Source organism: Aotus nancymaae, unplaced genomic scaffold (genome assembly GCF_030222135.1).
Source record: "Aotus nancymaae isolate 86718 unplaced genomic scaffold, 86718_ANA_hifiasm-v0.15.2.pri h1tg000006l, whole genome shotgun sequence".
Classification (NCBI taxonomy): Eukaryota; Metazoa; Chordata; class Mammalia; order Primates; family Aotidae; genus Aotus; species Aotus nancymaae.
Genome location: NW_026988417.1, coordinates 64,842,730 through 64,858,789, shown reverse-complemented (window position 1 = coordinate 64,858,789; position 16,060 = coordinate 64,842,730). Strand labels below are relative to the sequence as shown.

The following is a 16,060-nucleotide window of genomic DNA, read 5'->3' as shown; positions in this document are numbered from 1 at the left end:
TCCTAGAGTTCTAATCTCTGTTTAAATGCCTTAATACCCCTCTCTCCTGCTCTTTCCCCCAAAACACATCCCTACCACCATGAAAAAGAAAGCTTGTCTTCATGCTAGTGAAGCTGAAGGGAAAAGACCTTCCTTCATCTGACAGGATGTACTCAGGCCTGTGAGAGCAAGCCTTCCTGGCTCTGGGGCTGCATGTCACTTTTCCTGCACCTTCTCTCACCATCTAATTATGCCTGAAATGAAAAAATGAAAATAAAGTCTTGATGACCGTGTGTCCTAGGAAAGGTTCAGGATAATGGAACCAGCTTGCATGACCAAGCAGATAGAGGACTCAGTAGCCTCTCAGAAGGTGGGGTTCCCAATGTCCTCTCTCCATTAAGCTTCTGAGTTATGCAAGCAGCATGACCTAATCAAATGCTAATATCTAGAAAGAACAGTAACAATACCTAACACTGACTGAGAGATGACTACATGCCATCCACTATGCTAAGTCCTGCCTATCTATTAAGTTGACACTTATAGTACCTTTGAGATAATGACTATGACTATCCCAATGTTGCAGGTGGATTGAGAGGGTTCCACAGCCTGCTAAATAGTGGAGTCCTGCATTTGAAACCAGGCAGTTTGGCACAAGAACTCACTGTCTGTAAGTTCTTCTACATGAAATACTATGCTGCTTCCTGAAAGAATAGAAATAACGCAGACTCTAGAGCCAGAAAACCCTGAGTTCAAATCCCCACTTTACCATATACTTGCAACATGGCCTTTGGAAAGTCAGCTAACATTTCTAAGTCTCTGTTTTGTCTATAAAATAGAGGTAACATCTAATAACTCATAAAGTGGTTGTGAGAATTATAGACAATTACTGTGAAGAGTCTGGACCCTAGTAGATGCTCAATAATTGATAATTATTATTGATGATAACAAATCATATTCCCTCTTAAAACTCATCTCTGAGTTATTTACCTATACTGTATGTGTGTGTGCACATATGTGTGTGTATATACAATGCATACACATGGGTATTGACATAAATGAAAAAGGAGAAATGAAGGTTAAAAGTTGTCCTTCATGACCACACACACACACACACACACACACACACACACACTTTTCCCCCTAACTTATTTCCCTAGAGGTGTTGAACATAGCACCTTAACATTTTAATTAAGGTATGCAATTGATGCACACATGAGGGGTTTGCTGCCCTGGAATATAGGGCATCTATAGGAACTGAAAGGGTAAACATTTTCACTTGTATACATTGAAGCATCATGGTACACTAGGAATGGCACCAGTCTTGGAACCATCCAGACTTCAGTTCAAATCTTTGTTCTACTGATATATGGCTAAAGCAAGAAGGTTATTAAACCTCTGGAGCTTCAGTTTCTCTCATGTATAAAATAAAAATAATTAACCCTGGTAGTTTGTATTCATAGTTATAGTACATATCAAAGTCTATAATGATGAAAATATGTATAACACATGTGGTCTCTAGTAGGTGCTCTCTAATTAGATATTATGCCTCTGTGTTTCTATCATAGTCATGCTAGAAGTCAATCAGAACTTCCATTTTTTTTCCATGAACTTGATTGTGACATCTTGTTTTAATACATATCAATTACTGAAGTCTCTTCCAGGACTTGCCCAAAGGTGGGACTTAAAAGTTCATTAATTTTAATGCTTTCCTTGATTAGTTACAGGAAGAATTAAGTTAGAAATTAATCTCTTTTTTTAAGTCAGTGGAAGTGATGTTTTATTAATATTTATTGAAAATCAACTTATTTTTTATTAATTATATTTTTAACTATATTTTAATTAAAATATATACTATTAAATTATGGTTTATTAATTATATTTTTACTATAAGAATTTGAATAAAATTTTTTCAAATCTAGAAGGAAGTAGTTTTTCCTGTACTTAGGCGAGACCTTTCAGGCAATAAACTGACCAGTTGAAAGACTGAAAATTGAACTCCTTTTTGTATGCATGTGGTAAAACATGTACAAATACTTTTTCACACACACAGTATCAAACATGAAAGAAATAGAGGTAAGGTTTGAGGAAAGTCAGAGAAAACTTTAACAGCAAAAAAAGTAGTCAAGAGAGCCCTAGAATATAAACCTAGAATATAAAAACGAAAAGGAAGGTCACATGAAAGTTGCCCAGGAAAGACAGAAAACATCATCTTTGAAAGGGATGTTAGGGCACTCACTGCATAATATCTGTAGAAATGTTCGGGTCTCCAGAGAGATGGGCACTCTATCAATACAAGGTATTATGGCTTCTGTCTTTATAACTGAAAGATTGATATTCTTTGGTAAGATTCCATATTCAGCATAGAAGGAGCACAATTGGAAGTCTGAAACAGCACTTTCCCCTTTTTCTCCAACACAAAAGCCTCCTTCCAGTGTGTGACCTTCCATGCAAAACAGCTCATTTTTAAAGCTTAGTTCCAGTCTCCTAAAGATCCTTGGTTACAAGCCATGGGAAAGGATATCATGTGACAGAGGCACAGTCTTTTCTAAGTGACCGGGGAAAGGTCCTGCTACAATCACTCTTAGTGGAGAAAACACAGCACCATTTGGTTAGTAAGAATTCTTAACCATACGAGAAACAGAGAGAGGATACTGTGCTCTCATTTTCCAACTTCTCACATTTTCCCTTGTGAAAATATTTCGAGGTTACAATTAATGTGATGTGGCAGTTGAATTCCTAAGAAGTTTTAAAAATCATGTTATAGAAGTAAATACTGACTTCAGTTTTTTTTTTTTAAAGGCAAAAAAAAGTGCTACTAGAGCAAAGGAAAGTGGCTTTTTCTTTCCTGTCCCTCCACCGTCAATGATTATTATATTTGTGTTCATGCCAGAATTGCTGAATGATAGAAGACATCATATATTATGAATATTTTAAACAGGTATACAAGACACAGTCAGTATGAAGGTAATTTAAAATAGTAAGTCACTTACCATGTCAGTAGAAGAAACAGTTGGCCAATGCTCTGGGGCCAGTGTGGTGTCATTAGATATTGAGATATTAGCTGTAAGCAAAAGACAATTATTTTATACTATAAAAATAAAATAGAAGAAAACCTCAAATGCATAATTAGGTATTTTTAAAAGCAGGGTTAAACAGTTTAAAAAAAAAAAAGGTCCTTAATAAAAACATAAGGGAACAATGAATTTTTATTTATTATAAATGTGTTTACCTTTCACCTAGATAAAACAAAGATTTGGACACATCTTCTGTGCTCTAATCTGATAAGAAATGATGAAGGATATTTAAGGAGATGGGATAAAAATTTGTTTCAGGTTTCAAAAAAAAAAAATACTTCCCTGATACTACAAGTACTCAATATATTTTGCCTTGTGGAATAAGGGCTGTCAATAATTGAATAAGTTGATCACTGGCTTCAGAATGTACAGGAAAATCTCCCAAATTGAAGCTTTACTAATTAAGAATTAAATAATTTGTAACTTATGGAAATTTTGACAGTGTATGAGAAAGGATATCTTTGCAAAATGTGTGAAAACAAGAGCAAGTACTAAATAAATAATATAAAACTAATGGAGATGAATATTTAATCTAATTTTTACAATTATTTTCACACAATTTGGCATCATTTATAGGTTTAAAATGGCACTTGAAGAAGAACCTAACTTATTAACCCAAACTTCCTCTTGGAAATGTTTCGTTCCTTTTTTTAAATTGCATGTGTCTGAAAATTAAAACACAGAATTTAAAAAGTATTCTATAGGTAAAATATTTTTATCAGATAAGCCTTTTTCCTATTTTGTGAAGCTTTATGTATTATAAAATAAACTATTAGAGCATATTCCTAATTTATAAAAATATTATAAAACAACACGTCAGGGTTTTTATTTGTTTGTTTGTTTAGGGTCACATAGTTTATTTAACATCTGAATTGCTAGTTACTATTTGGTCCCTACTCCCATCCCTCTAAGACACTAGCTTGCCTTTTTAGTTTGCATGCTTCAAGTCCTGCCTACCTAAACGTTAAGAAGAAACACACAGGTTTTGATAGCTGACATTAGAATATGAAATCCATAAGGGAGGAACAAAAGAAGCTTATCTTGCTACTATTTTTCCCAAAAATCTCCCCAGTGTAGCTCTTAATGGGAACTCAGAAATATTTGCTGTCAATAAAGGAAGTTAGAAAATAGGCCATTTCATGACTAAAAATGAATGAGAGCAGATAAATGGGAAAAAAAGAAATAAGAAAAACAAACTAAAAGAGAGAAAATATTTAGCTTGAGCCCTACTTTTGGCCAGTTTTGGAATTCACTCTGATCTTTCAAGACTGTAGATTGTAAAACTATTAAGCTAAAGCTAGCTATTGCCAGAGTTTCTCTATCTCAGCAGTAAAGCAAGTACATGTACATATTATCTGTTTTCTTATTCTCTCTGTTTCATTACAGATCAGAGGGAATTAAAAGGCTGATGGATATCAAAAAGCTAATCCACCATGATCAAGCAGGCTTTATCCCTGGGATGCAAGGTTGGTTCAACATATGCAAATCAATAAATGTGATTCATCACATAAGCAAAACTAAAGACAAAAACACAAGATTATCTGAATAGATGTAGAAAAGGCTTTGGATAAAATTCAACATTGATGCATGTTAAGAACTCTCAACAAACTTGGTATTGAAGGAACATACCTCAAAATAACAAGAGCCATATATAACAAACCCAGAGCCAACATCATATGCTTCAAGGGAAGCATTCCCCTTGAAAACCTGCACAAGACAAGTATGCTCTCTCTCACCACTCCTATTCAACATAGTATTGGAAGTCCCGGCCAGGGCAATCAGGCAAGAGAAAAAAACAAATTGCATCCAAATAGGAAGAGAGGAAGTCAAACTATCCCTGTTTGCAGACAACATGATCCTATATCTAGAAAACCCCACAGTCTCAGCCCAAAAGCTTCTTAAGCTGATAACGTCAGCAAAGTTTCAGGATACAAAACCAATGTGCAAAAGTCACTAGCATTACTATACACTAACAACAACCAGGAACAAACTCCCCTTCACAACTGCCACAAAAAGAATAAATGCCTAGGGAATACAGCTAACCAGGGAGGTGAAAGATCTCTACAAGGAGAACCATAAACCACTGCTAAAGAAAACAGAGATGACATAAACAATGGAAAAACATTCTATGCTCATGGACAAGAAGACTCAATATTGTTAAAACAGCGATGCTGCTCAAAGTAATTTATATATTCAATGTTATTCCTATTGAACCACCAATGAGATTTTTCACAGAAGTAGAAAAAACTACTTTAAAATTTACGTGAAACCAAAAAAGAGTCTGAATAGCCAAGGCAACCCTAAGCAAAAAGAACAAGGCTGGAGGCATCACATTACCCAGCTTCAAACTATACTACCTGGCTATCATAACCAAAACAGAATAGTACTGGTACAAAAACAGACACATAGACCTATGGATCAGAGTAGAGAATCCAGAAATAAGACCGCACATCTACAACTATCTGATCTTCAACAAACCTAACAAAAAGCAGCAATGGGAAAAGCATTCCCCACTCAATAAATAATGCTGGATAATTGGCTGGTCATACGCAGAAAATTGAAACTGGACCTCTTCCCTATGCAATATACAAAAATTAACTCAAGATGGATTAAAAACTTAAATGTAAAACCCAGGACTGTAAAACTCTAGAAGACAACGTGGGCAATCATATTCAGGACACAGGCATGGGAAAAGATTTCAAGACAAAGACACCAAAAGCAATTGCAACAAAGGCAAAAATTGACAAATTGAATATAATTAAACTAGAGAGCTTCTGCATAGCAAAAGAGACTATTAACAGAGTAAACAACCTAGAGAATAGAAGGAAATTTTTGCAAACTATGCATCTGACAACGGTCTAATATCAAGTATCTATAAGGAAATTAACAAATATATTAAAAAAATAAACAGCCCCATTAAAAAGTAGACTCAGGACATTAACAGACACTTTTCAAAAAAAGACATACATGTAGCCAATAATCATATGGGAAAAAAAGCTCAACATCAATGATCATTAGAGAAACACAAATCAAAATCACAATGAGATACTATCTCACACTAGTCAGAATGGCTATTAATAAAATGTCAAAAAATAACAGATGCTGGTGAGGTTGTAGAGAAATAGAAACACTTATACACTGTTGGTGGGAGTGTAAATTAATTCAACGATTGTGGAAGACAGTGTGGTGATTACTCAAAGACCTAGAGATAGAAATACCAGTTGGCCCAGCAATCTCATTACTGGGTATATACCCAACAGAATATAAATTATTCTAATATAAAGATACATGTACATGTATGTTCATTGCAGCACTATTCACAATAGCAAAAACTTGGAATCAACTTTACTGCCCATCAGTGATAGACTGGATAAAGAAAAGGTGGCATATATACACCATGGAATACTATACAGCCAGAAAAGGAATAAGATCATGTCCTTTTTAGAGACATGGACGGAACTGGAGGTCATTATCCTTAGCAAAGTAATGCAGGAACAGAAAACCAATTAATGCATGTTCTCACTTATGAATGAGAGCTAAATTATGAGATCACATGGATACATACAGGGGAACAACACACATTGGGGCCTATTAGAGGGTGGAGAGTAGGAGGAGGAAGATGATCAGTAAAAACAACTAAAGGGTACTTGGCTTAATACCTGGGTAATGAAATAATTTTTAAAACGAACCCCCATGACACACATACAGCTATGTAACAAACCTGCACATGTACCCTGAACTTAAAATGAAAGTTAAAAAAACAAAAACAGGCTAAAGGATGTTTGACCTAAACAACAAAGCCAAATGAATACATTCTCAAAAGGAAGAAAATATTAATAAATAATTATTAACAAAATCTAGGTTTAAATTACCATGTTGTTATAAAAAGCTTAAATAACTTTTTTTACATTGTATTTCCTCATTTTAAAACATTCTAGGTCATATGATGGGTATACTTTTATACCCATTTCATATTGAATGAGACTCTGAAGCAAGATACACCAGGTTGCTTGCCCAGGGTTATAGTTTATCAGAAGAAGAGTTGGTAGCAAGACCTTGTTCAGCATTCCTTCTTCTATTACACAGCATTTCTAACGATCAAAATCAGATGATTTATGTGGCCATAGAATGAAAGGTGAGATAGTACTTGCCAATGTTAGATGATGTGACTCTCAATTGTGACCTGAAATATCTAATCTGTTTGAGCTTTTGAGGAAACAATGCGTATGTGAAATCACAGGTACTATTTAAATGGTGTTGAAAAGCTGCCCTTCTTGAGCTAGATTCTTTAATACAATTTTATCAGCTTCCTCTCTCAAGAGATCGAAAGTCTTTTTGCAACCCCACTTTTCTGCATAAAGCAAGGAGTAAAGACTGAGGAGGAAAGATATTCAAGGCTCTTTCTTCATGAAATGAATGATGGATAATAAAGGCCAGGGGTGTATTAAAATAGGGTTGCAATCTGAACTTTTAGTAGCTGCTCTCAAGTTTTGGATAAGCATCAATTCTGCTCATTTAAATTCCTTTTAGAATTTCAATTTTCTTCCCCTAAGACAAGCTATTAAAGCACATTGGCTCTCAAAATCCCAAAAGACCAGCATCAAAAGGACAGTAAAAAGTATATAACACTTTCCCTACTTATTTTAGTAAGCAGCTGCTTCAGACGAAAGACTTGAAAATAAATACATTTAAAAAGTACTTCCATAAAGGCATATTGGCAGGGTATGTTAGAGTCCATAAACAAGATTAAAAGTAAATTTCTTTAGGCTCACAGAAAATGATCGATCCCAATTGGACACTTGGTCTACAAGAATCATTGGTTACCATTTGGATCCAGGTGAAGATATTTTGGCAACTAATTGCAGACTAATCCATTTATATGGAATCTGCAATCTACTTAATTAGGATTCTGGAAAAGTCAAATGGAAAAGCCAAAACACTCTGCACGTCTCTCCCATTTACTCAGCATCCTGGCTCATGAGGCAAAGAAATTCTTTGCCCTAGGAGTCTGGCTAATTTAGATTTAGCCAATTACCACTGGGACAATCTCTGTTTCATACTGGCTTTCAGGGAGTTTCCACAGGTTGATCATTTTCCATACGTGGATTTTCACATCTTGTTTTTCCTCCCCATGTATCAAATTTTAGCTGATCTTCTGGAATGAGGGAATGAATATTGTAAGTAACAGAAATTTTTAAATGTGTCTGTGACTTTTCCTTCTTAACCCATTTGTGCCAGAGGTTGCAAAATTTTTTGTGTGAAAAATCAGACCTTGGCAGTGACCTTGAGCAGTAGAATATAAATAACTCCCACAAGCTTAGCATTCCAATAATGGAACACTACGCATTTAAGCTGAATTTTCTTCCTTATGTTTAATGAGAGATTTAGAGAAAGAACAAGGGGATCAACTATGGCTGAAGCTGTAAGAGGTATGAGAGAAAAAAGGAGGTGATATCTATGTGTCAGTGTTGGTAAACCTCTTGCATAGGGGAAAATCAGTTGTACTGTTAAAGGTTGTCCCTCTTTATCTTCGAGTGACCTGGCCCCAGGAACTACCCTGTGGCTCCTGTGCTCTACATATTAGCAAGAACTGTACCGTCAGGAACAGGAACAAACTCAGCTGAGACTGTGAGGTCAAATGTGAGCAACAATTGGTCACTAAGGTCAGATCTGTCTGCTTTTATGTATCCCCTAATACAGTGTGGAGAAGGGAGAACTAGGAGAACTGGGCTTGAATTCTGAACCCAGTACCTTCTGAGCACAGTGCCCTTAAGCTCCCTCACTGCATAATCTTGAGGAGTTACTTCACACCTCTTGACCACATGTCCCTCATTTGTAAAACTAGATTTGAAACCATCTACCTCATAAGGTTACTGTGCAGATTAAATAACATAATGTAGGCAAAATTGTAAACACAGTGTCCAGTACCAGGATAGATCTAAATAAATGGCAGCTAAGATTACTCATAGGTCTGTGCCCTGGAGAAAGCAGACCTTGTCCCTAGGATGAAGGTCAGCTATCTCTCAAGATTTATGTGATAATTAAATATACATACATTATGTTACTAAAATATAGTTTATTAAAATCCCCTAGTTAAATGTCTGGCATTTGGATGGTGCTTAATAAATATTAGCTTACTCTGAAACTGTGCCCTCAACATAGCTTCTTAGGATTACAATAATGTGGCATTGATTAACCATATGTGTACAAGAAAATCTTTAAGACAATTTTCCATGATAATGAAACTTTAAAGTTTTATTTTATTACATTTAAGAAACATCTTAAGGGAATTAAGTAACTAGAAAATCAATACAGGATAAAATTAAATAAGCTCTGCCACACGGTCACGTCAGATTTATTTAAGGGTTCTGGATAACTTGAGCACACTAGTGCCTCTTGATAAAGTCAAATATGTATGCTTTTAATTTCTAGGTCAATAAAGGCAACAAAAGGTAAAAATGGCTTTTGAGAGAAGACAAAGTAAATCAGGAAAACTGGGAGAAGTAGCTTCTAGGGAAATTGTTTGCCACTATCTCAGCCTTAAATCTTAAAAAAGATAAAATTAGTAGTAGGTTTTCTTTATTTTTTCTTATTATCCTTTTAGTTTCCCTAAGTATTTTCACCAAGGTTTAATGCTTGAGATTTTCACCACAACTAGGAAAGTTCATACTCTTTAATCTACAGGCACTCTATTCACAAGTTCGCCTACGATGTTGAGCTGGAAGTTAAAGAGCTGAGCTACTGTGAAGATATTAAGATGAATATATTTAAGCTGGGCATGGTGGCACGTGCCTGTAGTCCTAGCTACTCAGGAGGCTGAGGTGGGTGGATCACTTGAGCCCAGGAGTTCAAAGTTGCACTGAGCTATGATTGTGCCACTGTGCTCCAGTTTGGGTGACAGAGCAAGTCTCCATCTCAAAAGAAAAAAAAAAAATAGGTGTATGTTGCCACCAATTTCACAAAAATTTCTCTTCCATACCCACCCATCATTACATTTTGGATGTGTCATAGACATTGCAATGGAGAAACTTTTACAAATCTGTTTTTATACAAACCCAAAACTACAGAATTTTCCAGGTCTGATGATAATTCCATTTTCTGATTTTTGCAAGCATTATGCAGAAACTGCTGAAACATAGGTTAAGACAACAAAAGAAAACTAAAATGATGAGTCTCTCCCAAAACACTATTACCGTAAGTGATAAAATGTCAACTGTGCTGGAAAATGATTCTCACAAATGCAAGCCTGAGGGATGCTACAGCAGAACTTATACTTCCTTGTTTTACCATTAGTTTATGTTTAAACCTGCTTCATAAAGAGGGAATGGCACAAAATAAAAATAAAATTGCATATATTATGACATAGTTCATGGAAGGTAAGTTAGGATGATCTTTTATTTTCTAATTTTCTTTTAATAGGCTAATTATGAAACACGTATTGACTATAATATGGGACCACAAGGGATGCAATCCAGAAATTCTTTTGAATGGTTATATTAGTGCATAGCACTTATTAATATATTAGAAAAAATATGTGGAAAGAAATGATGTTAAAATTCTAGTGACGACTATTTTAGAGCATCCAGAAGCCTCCTTATGCTGTGAATGACATAAAGGTATGGAAATGGAAGCCAGGGCTACTTCCAATCACTAAGCTTGGTCTTATAGTTTCATACCAGGAAAAAAGCCAACTTTAAGATAATATAGACAGGATGCACTTAGTGCCTGAGAAAGAATTTACTCACTTTAATCATGCATCTATTATTAGGCATGTTCTCCTGGAACAGTCAACAATAAATCAATAAAATACATCCCATTTGTTAACAACATAGTGTCTATCCCTTTGAGGCTATTTTCCTTACTTTTATAATTCATCATTTTTAGAGAAGTTTCTTTTTCCTCTGGAAGTAAAACTGACACCTGGTCAGAAAATTTTCTTTGACTCTTTTCAAAATATTAATGTGCCTTGAGTATATAGTCATTGTAAGGTTTACACATTAGGCAAATGAACACAGATATTAGAATGGAAATTTATTTCTAAAGTTTGGATTAAATGAAATTCTTCCTTTTGTTCATTCAAAAAGCAATTTAACGCTATTTTAGAAAAACAATAATTTTGTAATTTGTGTGTATATGTATGTATCCTACTTCATTGCAAATAGCACAATTCTTTTTTTTTATTATTATACTTTAAGTTCTGGGATACATGTACAGAACATGCAGGTTTGTTTCATAGGTATACATGTGCCATGGTGGTTTGCTGCACTCATTAATCTGTTATCTACATTAGGTATTTCTCCTAATGCTATCCAACCCCTGACAGGCCCTGGTGTGTGATGTTCTCCTCCTTCTGCCCATATGTTCTCATTGTTCAGCTCCCACATATGAGTGAGAACATGTGGTGTTTGGTTTTCTGTTCCTGTGTTAGTTTGCTGAGAATGATGGTTTTTCTAGCTTCATCCATGTCCCTGCAAAGGACATGAACTCATTCTTTTTTATGGCTGTATAGTATTCTATGGTGTATATGTGCCACATTTTCTTTATCCAGGCTATCATTGATGGGCATTTGAGTTGGTTCCAAGTCTTTTCTATTGTGAATAGTGCTGCAATAAACATATGTGTGCATGTATCTTTATAGAATGATTTATAATCCCTTGGGTATACACCCAGTAATGGGATTGCTGGGTCAAATGGTATTTCTGGTTCTAGATCCTTGAGGAATTGCCACACTGCCTTCCACAATGGTTGAACTAATTTATAATCCTACCAACAGTGTAAAAGTGTTCCTAGTTCTCCACATCCTCTCCAGCATCTGCTGTTTCCTGATTTTAATGATTGCCATTCTAACTGGCATGAGATGGTATCTCATTGTGGTTTTTATTTGGATCTCTCTAATTATTAGCAAAAATGAGCTTTTTTTTTCATGTGTTTTTTGGCCACATAAATGTCTTTTGAGAAGTGTCTGTTCATATTCTTTGCCCACTTTTTTGATGGGGTTGTTTTTTCTTGTAAATTTGTTTAAGTTCCATGTAGATTCTGGATATTAGCCCTTTGTCAGATGAATAGACTGCAAAAAATGTCTGCACAATTCTTAAAAAGCAGTGAAACAGACCCTTAGAAAGTTTTTGTTGATGAATGAATGAGAAGTGAAAAAGGGCAGAGGACAGAAGAGAAAACAAGTGAAAGGTGGGATGCCCACGTTCTGTCCCCTATTTCCAAAAGTCTAGCATTTATGTTTTTGAATAAATTAAATAGATACCTCTTAGAAGAAGTAAACATCTTGCCTCTAGGACTTTAAAGCCCTTTTTTGCATGACTACATATAGTATACAACACTTTTTTGTCTTGAGATTCAATGAAGTACTATTAAATACTCTAACCACAATGCACTGAAGCCTTACCTTTTTTTTTTTTTTTTTGGTAAATACAGCTTCAATGTTTCATATTTATCTATAATAGCACACTGGTTGTTAATTTTGAGGGAGAAGGCAGACTTGCAGTAGAAGCCTTGTTAGTATCTTTCCCTAGGAAAATTTTTGGGAAAATTAAAGGTTTGAATATTTAAAGAATATAACTATTATAAGATTAAACTCACTAGGGCATCTTTTGTAGGATAGTGAGAAATATGAAAAAGAACAAATTTTTACTCAGTGTCCAATAGGTATCAAACAATTTTGCATATGCTACCTCATTTACTCTTTATAGTAACCCCTAAGGATAGGCACAATTACTAACCCAGTTCAGAGATTATCAAACAAAGAGATTAAGTAATTATCCTAGTTCAGGGTCACACTGCTAGCTAGTAGCAGAGCTGAAATTCACACTCAGTTTTGTTTACTCTAAAGCACATAGTGTTTACACTTCATCACATTAACATTTCTAAACTGGGATGTTGGTGATGAAATTAGATATTGTCTATTGTTCTTCAACTGGATATTTTTCAGTTTTCCCTTTTGGCTTTTGACCTAAATTATCTTCCTTCTTACATACTCCACCATGTAATCATCAAAGTACAGTGGGAAATTTAACATCCATTTCCTCTACTAATTAATAGCTATCCCATTTCTAAGAAAAGCAAATCTTAGCACAAAAATCACCCATGAATGGGATGCATCTGCTCAAGTATGTCAAACCTTCTGACTGATTTTCCTACTAGCACTTGCAACTGAGCTTCCTTAGTTGTTCAGTAAACCTATGTATATGACTTGAGTTACCAAGCAGTAGTTGGGAGTAAAATGGATGGAGAAAAAGATGCATTAGGAAAAAAAAATAGGAAGTGATTAGGCTTTCTGGAAGCAAGTGAGAACAAGAAAGAACAAAAGAGAAAAGGAAGTGTTGCCTTAACAAAGCACACGCTACAAAAAGCCACAATATATTGTGGCCATGAAGAGAGGTTTCTTTAGTAATTAGTGGCCCCTATTTCCATTCCTGTAGAATCAATTCTCAGTTTGCAGAATCACGAATCCATCTGTGCAATTGCTGGTTCATTGTTACATACTGTCCCAGTGTTGAAAAACAAGTCATACGCCAGTATAAATATTATTGACTCATTGAATTATTTTACTAAGAGTGCATGTAGTGATGAAAGGCCAGTCTTTTGTTATTTTTAGAATACTTACTTGAGCTGTATATGCAACTGTATTATTCTCTCACTATCATCTTTCAGTTTGCTATCAGGAAATACTAAATTTATGATGAATCGATGCAGTTTGCTACCAAAAAGCATTAAGGTTATGGAGAAATAATAACATTGTCAAAAAGTACTAGGGTTATGTGGGAAATACACAATCATTAATCTTATGGGGTTTTGTTAAATATGAAATTGTCATGAAAATGAAAATAACTATCCATTTGCCTTTTTACAAACCACAAATAGATTTCATCTCCATAGATTTAAATAATTCTTCATGTTCACATATATATCTTTCATGAGTACCAATAAGAGGTATAACCAACAGTCTTGTTGCAGAATGGGCCAACTGCCCAATAATGTATGCCTAGAAGGAAGGATAATGAAGACAGGACTGTTTATGCTATCATTTACACTTCAAGGCTAAATACTAACTCTAAATATTAAGGATTGGTAATAGCAATAATAATAGCAGCTAACAGTTGATTACTCATTATATATTAGAAACTATCCTAAGTATTTTATCTGTAATAGTTCTTCTTTTTTTTTTCTTCAAACTAAATCTATAAGGTAGGTACTATTATTAACCTTAGTTTACAGATTAGGAAGATGGGACTAAGCTACCTTGGGAAAAGGAACTTGCTAAAAGTCACACACTTGACCTTAGCCAACCTAGGACTTGGATACAAGATCTTCTGACTTCAAAGCCCTGCTACACTACCTTATTGGTACCAACTAAAGGGAGTAGGAATTGCTGGAGTCCTTCTGAACAACTTCCTAGTTACTCAGCGCTGACTTTTTACACAATCTAGGAAAAACAAGACAAAGGAAAAGCTATCACCACTTACGCCAGCACTTGCCATGCAAGTGTAAAATAGATTCAACCCTCAAAGTCACTTTTTCAAAAAACAAAGATCTTTCTTGGAAAGGAGATTACATGTAAATCCATTGTTGTACTTCTTACAATTTGAACACATTTAGATATGTCTTCCTTGGTTTCATGTTACCTCTTCTGCCAACATCCAAATAATAAAACAACAAACACAAGTTTCCATTTGCCTCAGGTGGGTATGGGGTTGACACTAGATTTTTTTTTTTTTTTTTTTATATGACAGGTGTGCTGGCAAAGCCTTCATCTGGCTTCTTGAATACCTCAAAGTGTTTTTTTTCCTTTGGAAAATCTTGGTGTATGATTACTCAAACTTGCCTAAGAAGTCATAAATGATTAAATAAACACACATTTATTTATATATAAATTAATAAATGTAAAAGAAAGCTGAAAATCCCACAATTAAATGTTTGTGAAGCCATTATTTTGAACATCTGGACTTCCCTGAAAGTCCAGGTTGTATGGTTATTGAGAGTTTTGTCCCCCTTCTCTCCTAGAAAGAGTTCCATATAGTTGTGCAATGGTAACACTTGTGTTTCTCTGGGGAGCACTTTTAATTGATCTATCAATAATATATATCATGGGTTGAGTGATATATATTATACTTGTTTCCAAGTACTTTTTAAATTATCAAATATTTCAAGTCAGTATACCGCTGAACACTAGTTCGCTTTTATAACTATGTGACATCCTTGTTAGTCTGAATCTTTAAATTTCTACTTTGCTTATCTTTCTGCATTGCTTTTAAGTGTGGGTTTCATTTTAATGTGCGTTGATTTATCTTAACACAAAAAGAATCCCTAAGTGCATGGCTCAACAATGCCCTCGCTTATCTTCAGTGTTACTGACTGCCTCATTGTGAGGGAAGTAGTGTTCTCTTTTTTCTTGCAATTCAAGACACCTATCAGTCTACCAGGACTTCTCCACCAACATGGCAGAGAAGAATGTGTTGCATACCAAAATATCTAGGAGTAATCTGAAATGGCATGCCACAGCATAAAAATAATTTGTAGAATCTTGTTTATTCTTTAAATTCATAAGCATTCTGCATTCTTGTCTGTAACCATGCTTGTTTTACTGTAATCATTAAGAGGTTTTTCCTCAGAATCTGTAAGTCATAGTGGATATTGCATGAATGTGCCCCACATTTATGTCCCAGTCCTTTGAACACTGCTATACTTCTGGTGCTAAAAGACCTTAGCAAAAAGTATGGGCCATATCTCAATTTTTCTTTTAAGGGACACAGACCTGTAGCTAATTGCATAACTTAGGATCACCAGTACTATTAACATTTAATTATCTGACACAAATGCCTATCCTTTTTTAGACACAAATGCCTATTTCTTTTTTTTTCTTTTTCTTTTTTTTTTTTTTTGAGACAGGGTCTTGCTCCCCCCTCAGCCACTTGACTCGCTACAGGAACATGCCACCACACCCAGCTAATTTTTGTATTTTTTATAGAGACAGGGTTTCATAACATTGCCCAGAC

The 16,060-nt window shown here is 35.0% G+C and overlaps 1 protein-coding gene across 8 annotated transcripts in view; it reads right to left on the bottom strand.

The window, feature by feature from the left end:
* SLC4A4 (solute carrier family 4 member 4) overlaps positions 1–16,060 on the bottom strand; it is a 495,962-nt gene that overhangs the window by 94,963 nt on the left and 384,939 nt on the right. For all 8 annotated transcript variants that reach the window (XM_012464424.2, XM_064367811.1, XM_012464425.2 and 5 more), the window contains one exon: positions 2,970–3,040. In XM_012464424.2, coding sequence (XP_012319847.1) covers positions 2,970–3,040 — 71 coding nt within the window. The remainder of the gene's footprint in view (positions 1–2,969; positions 3,041–16,060) is intronic.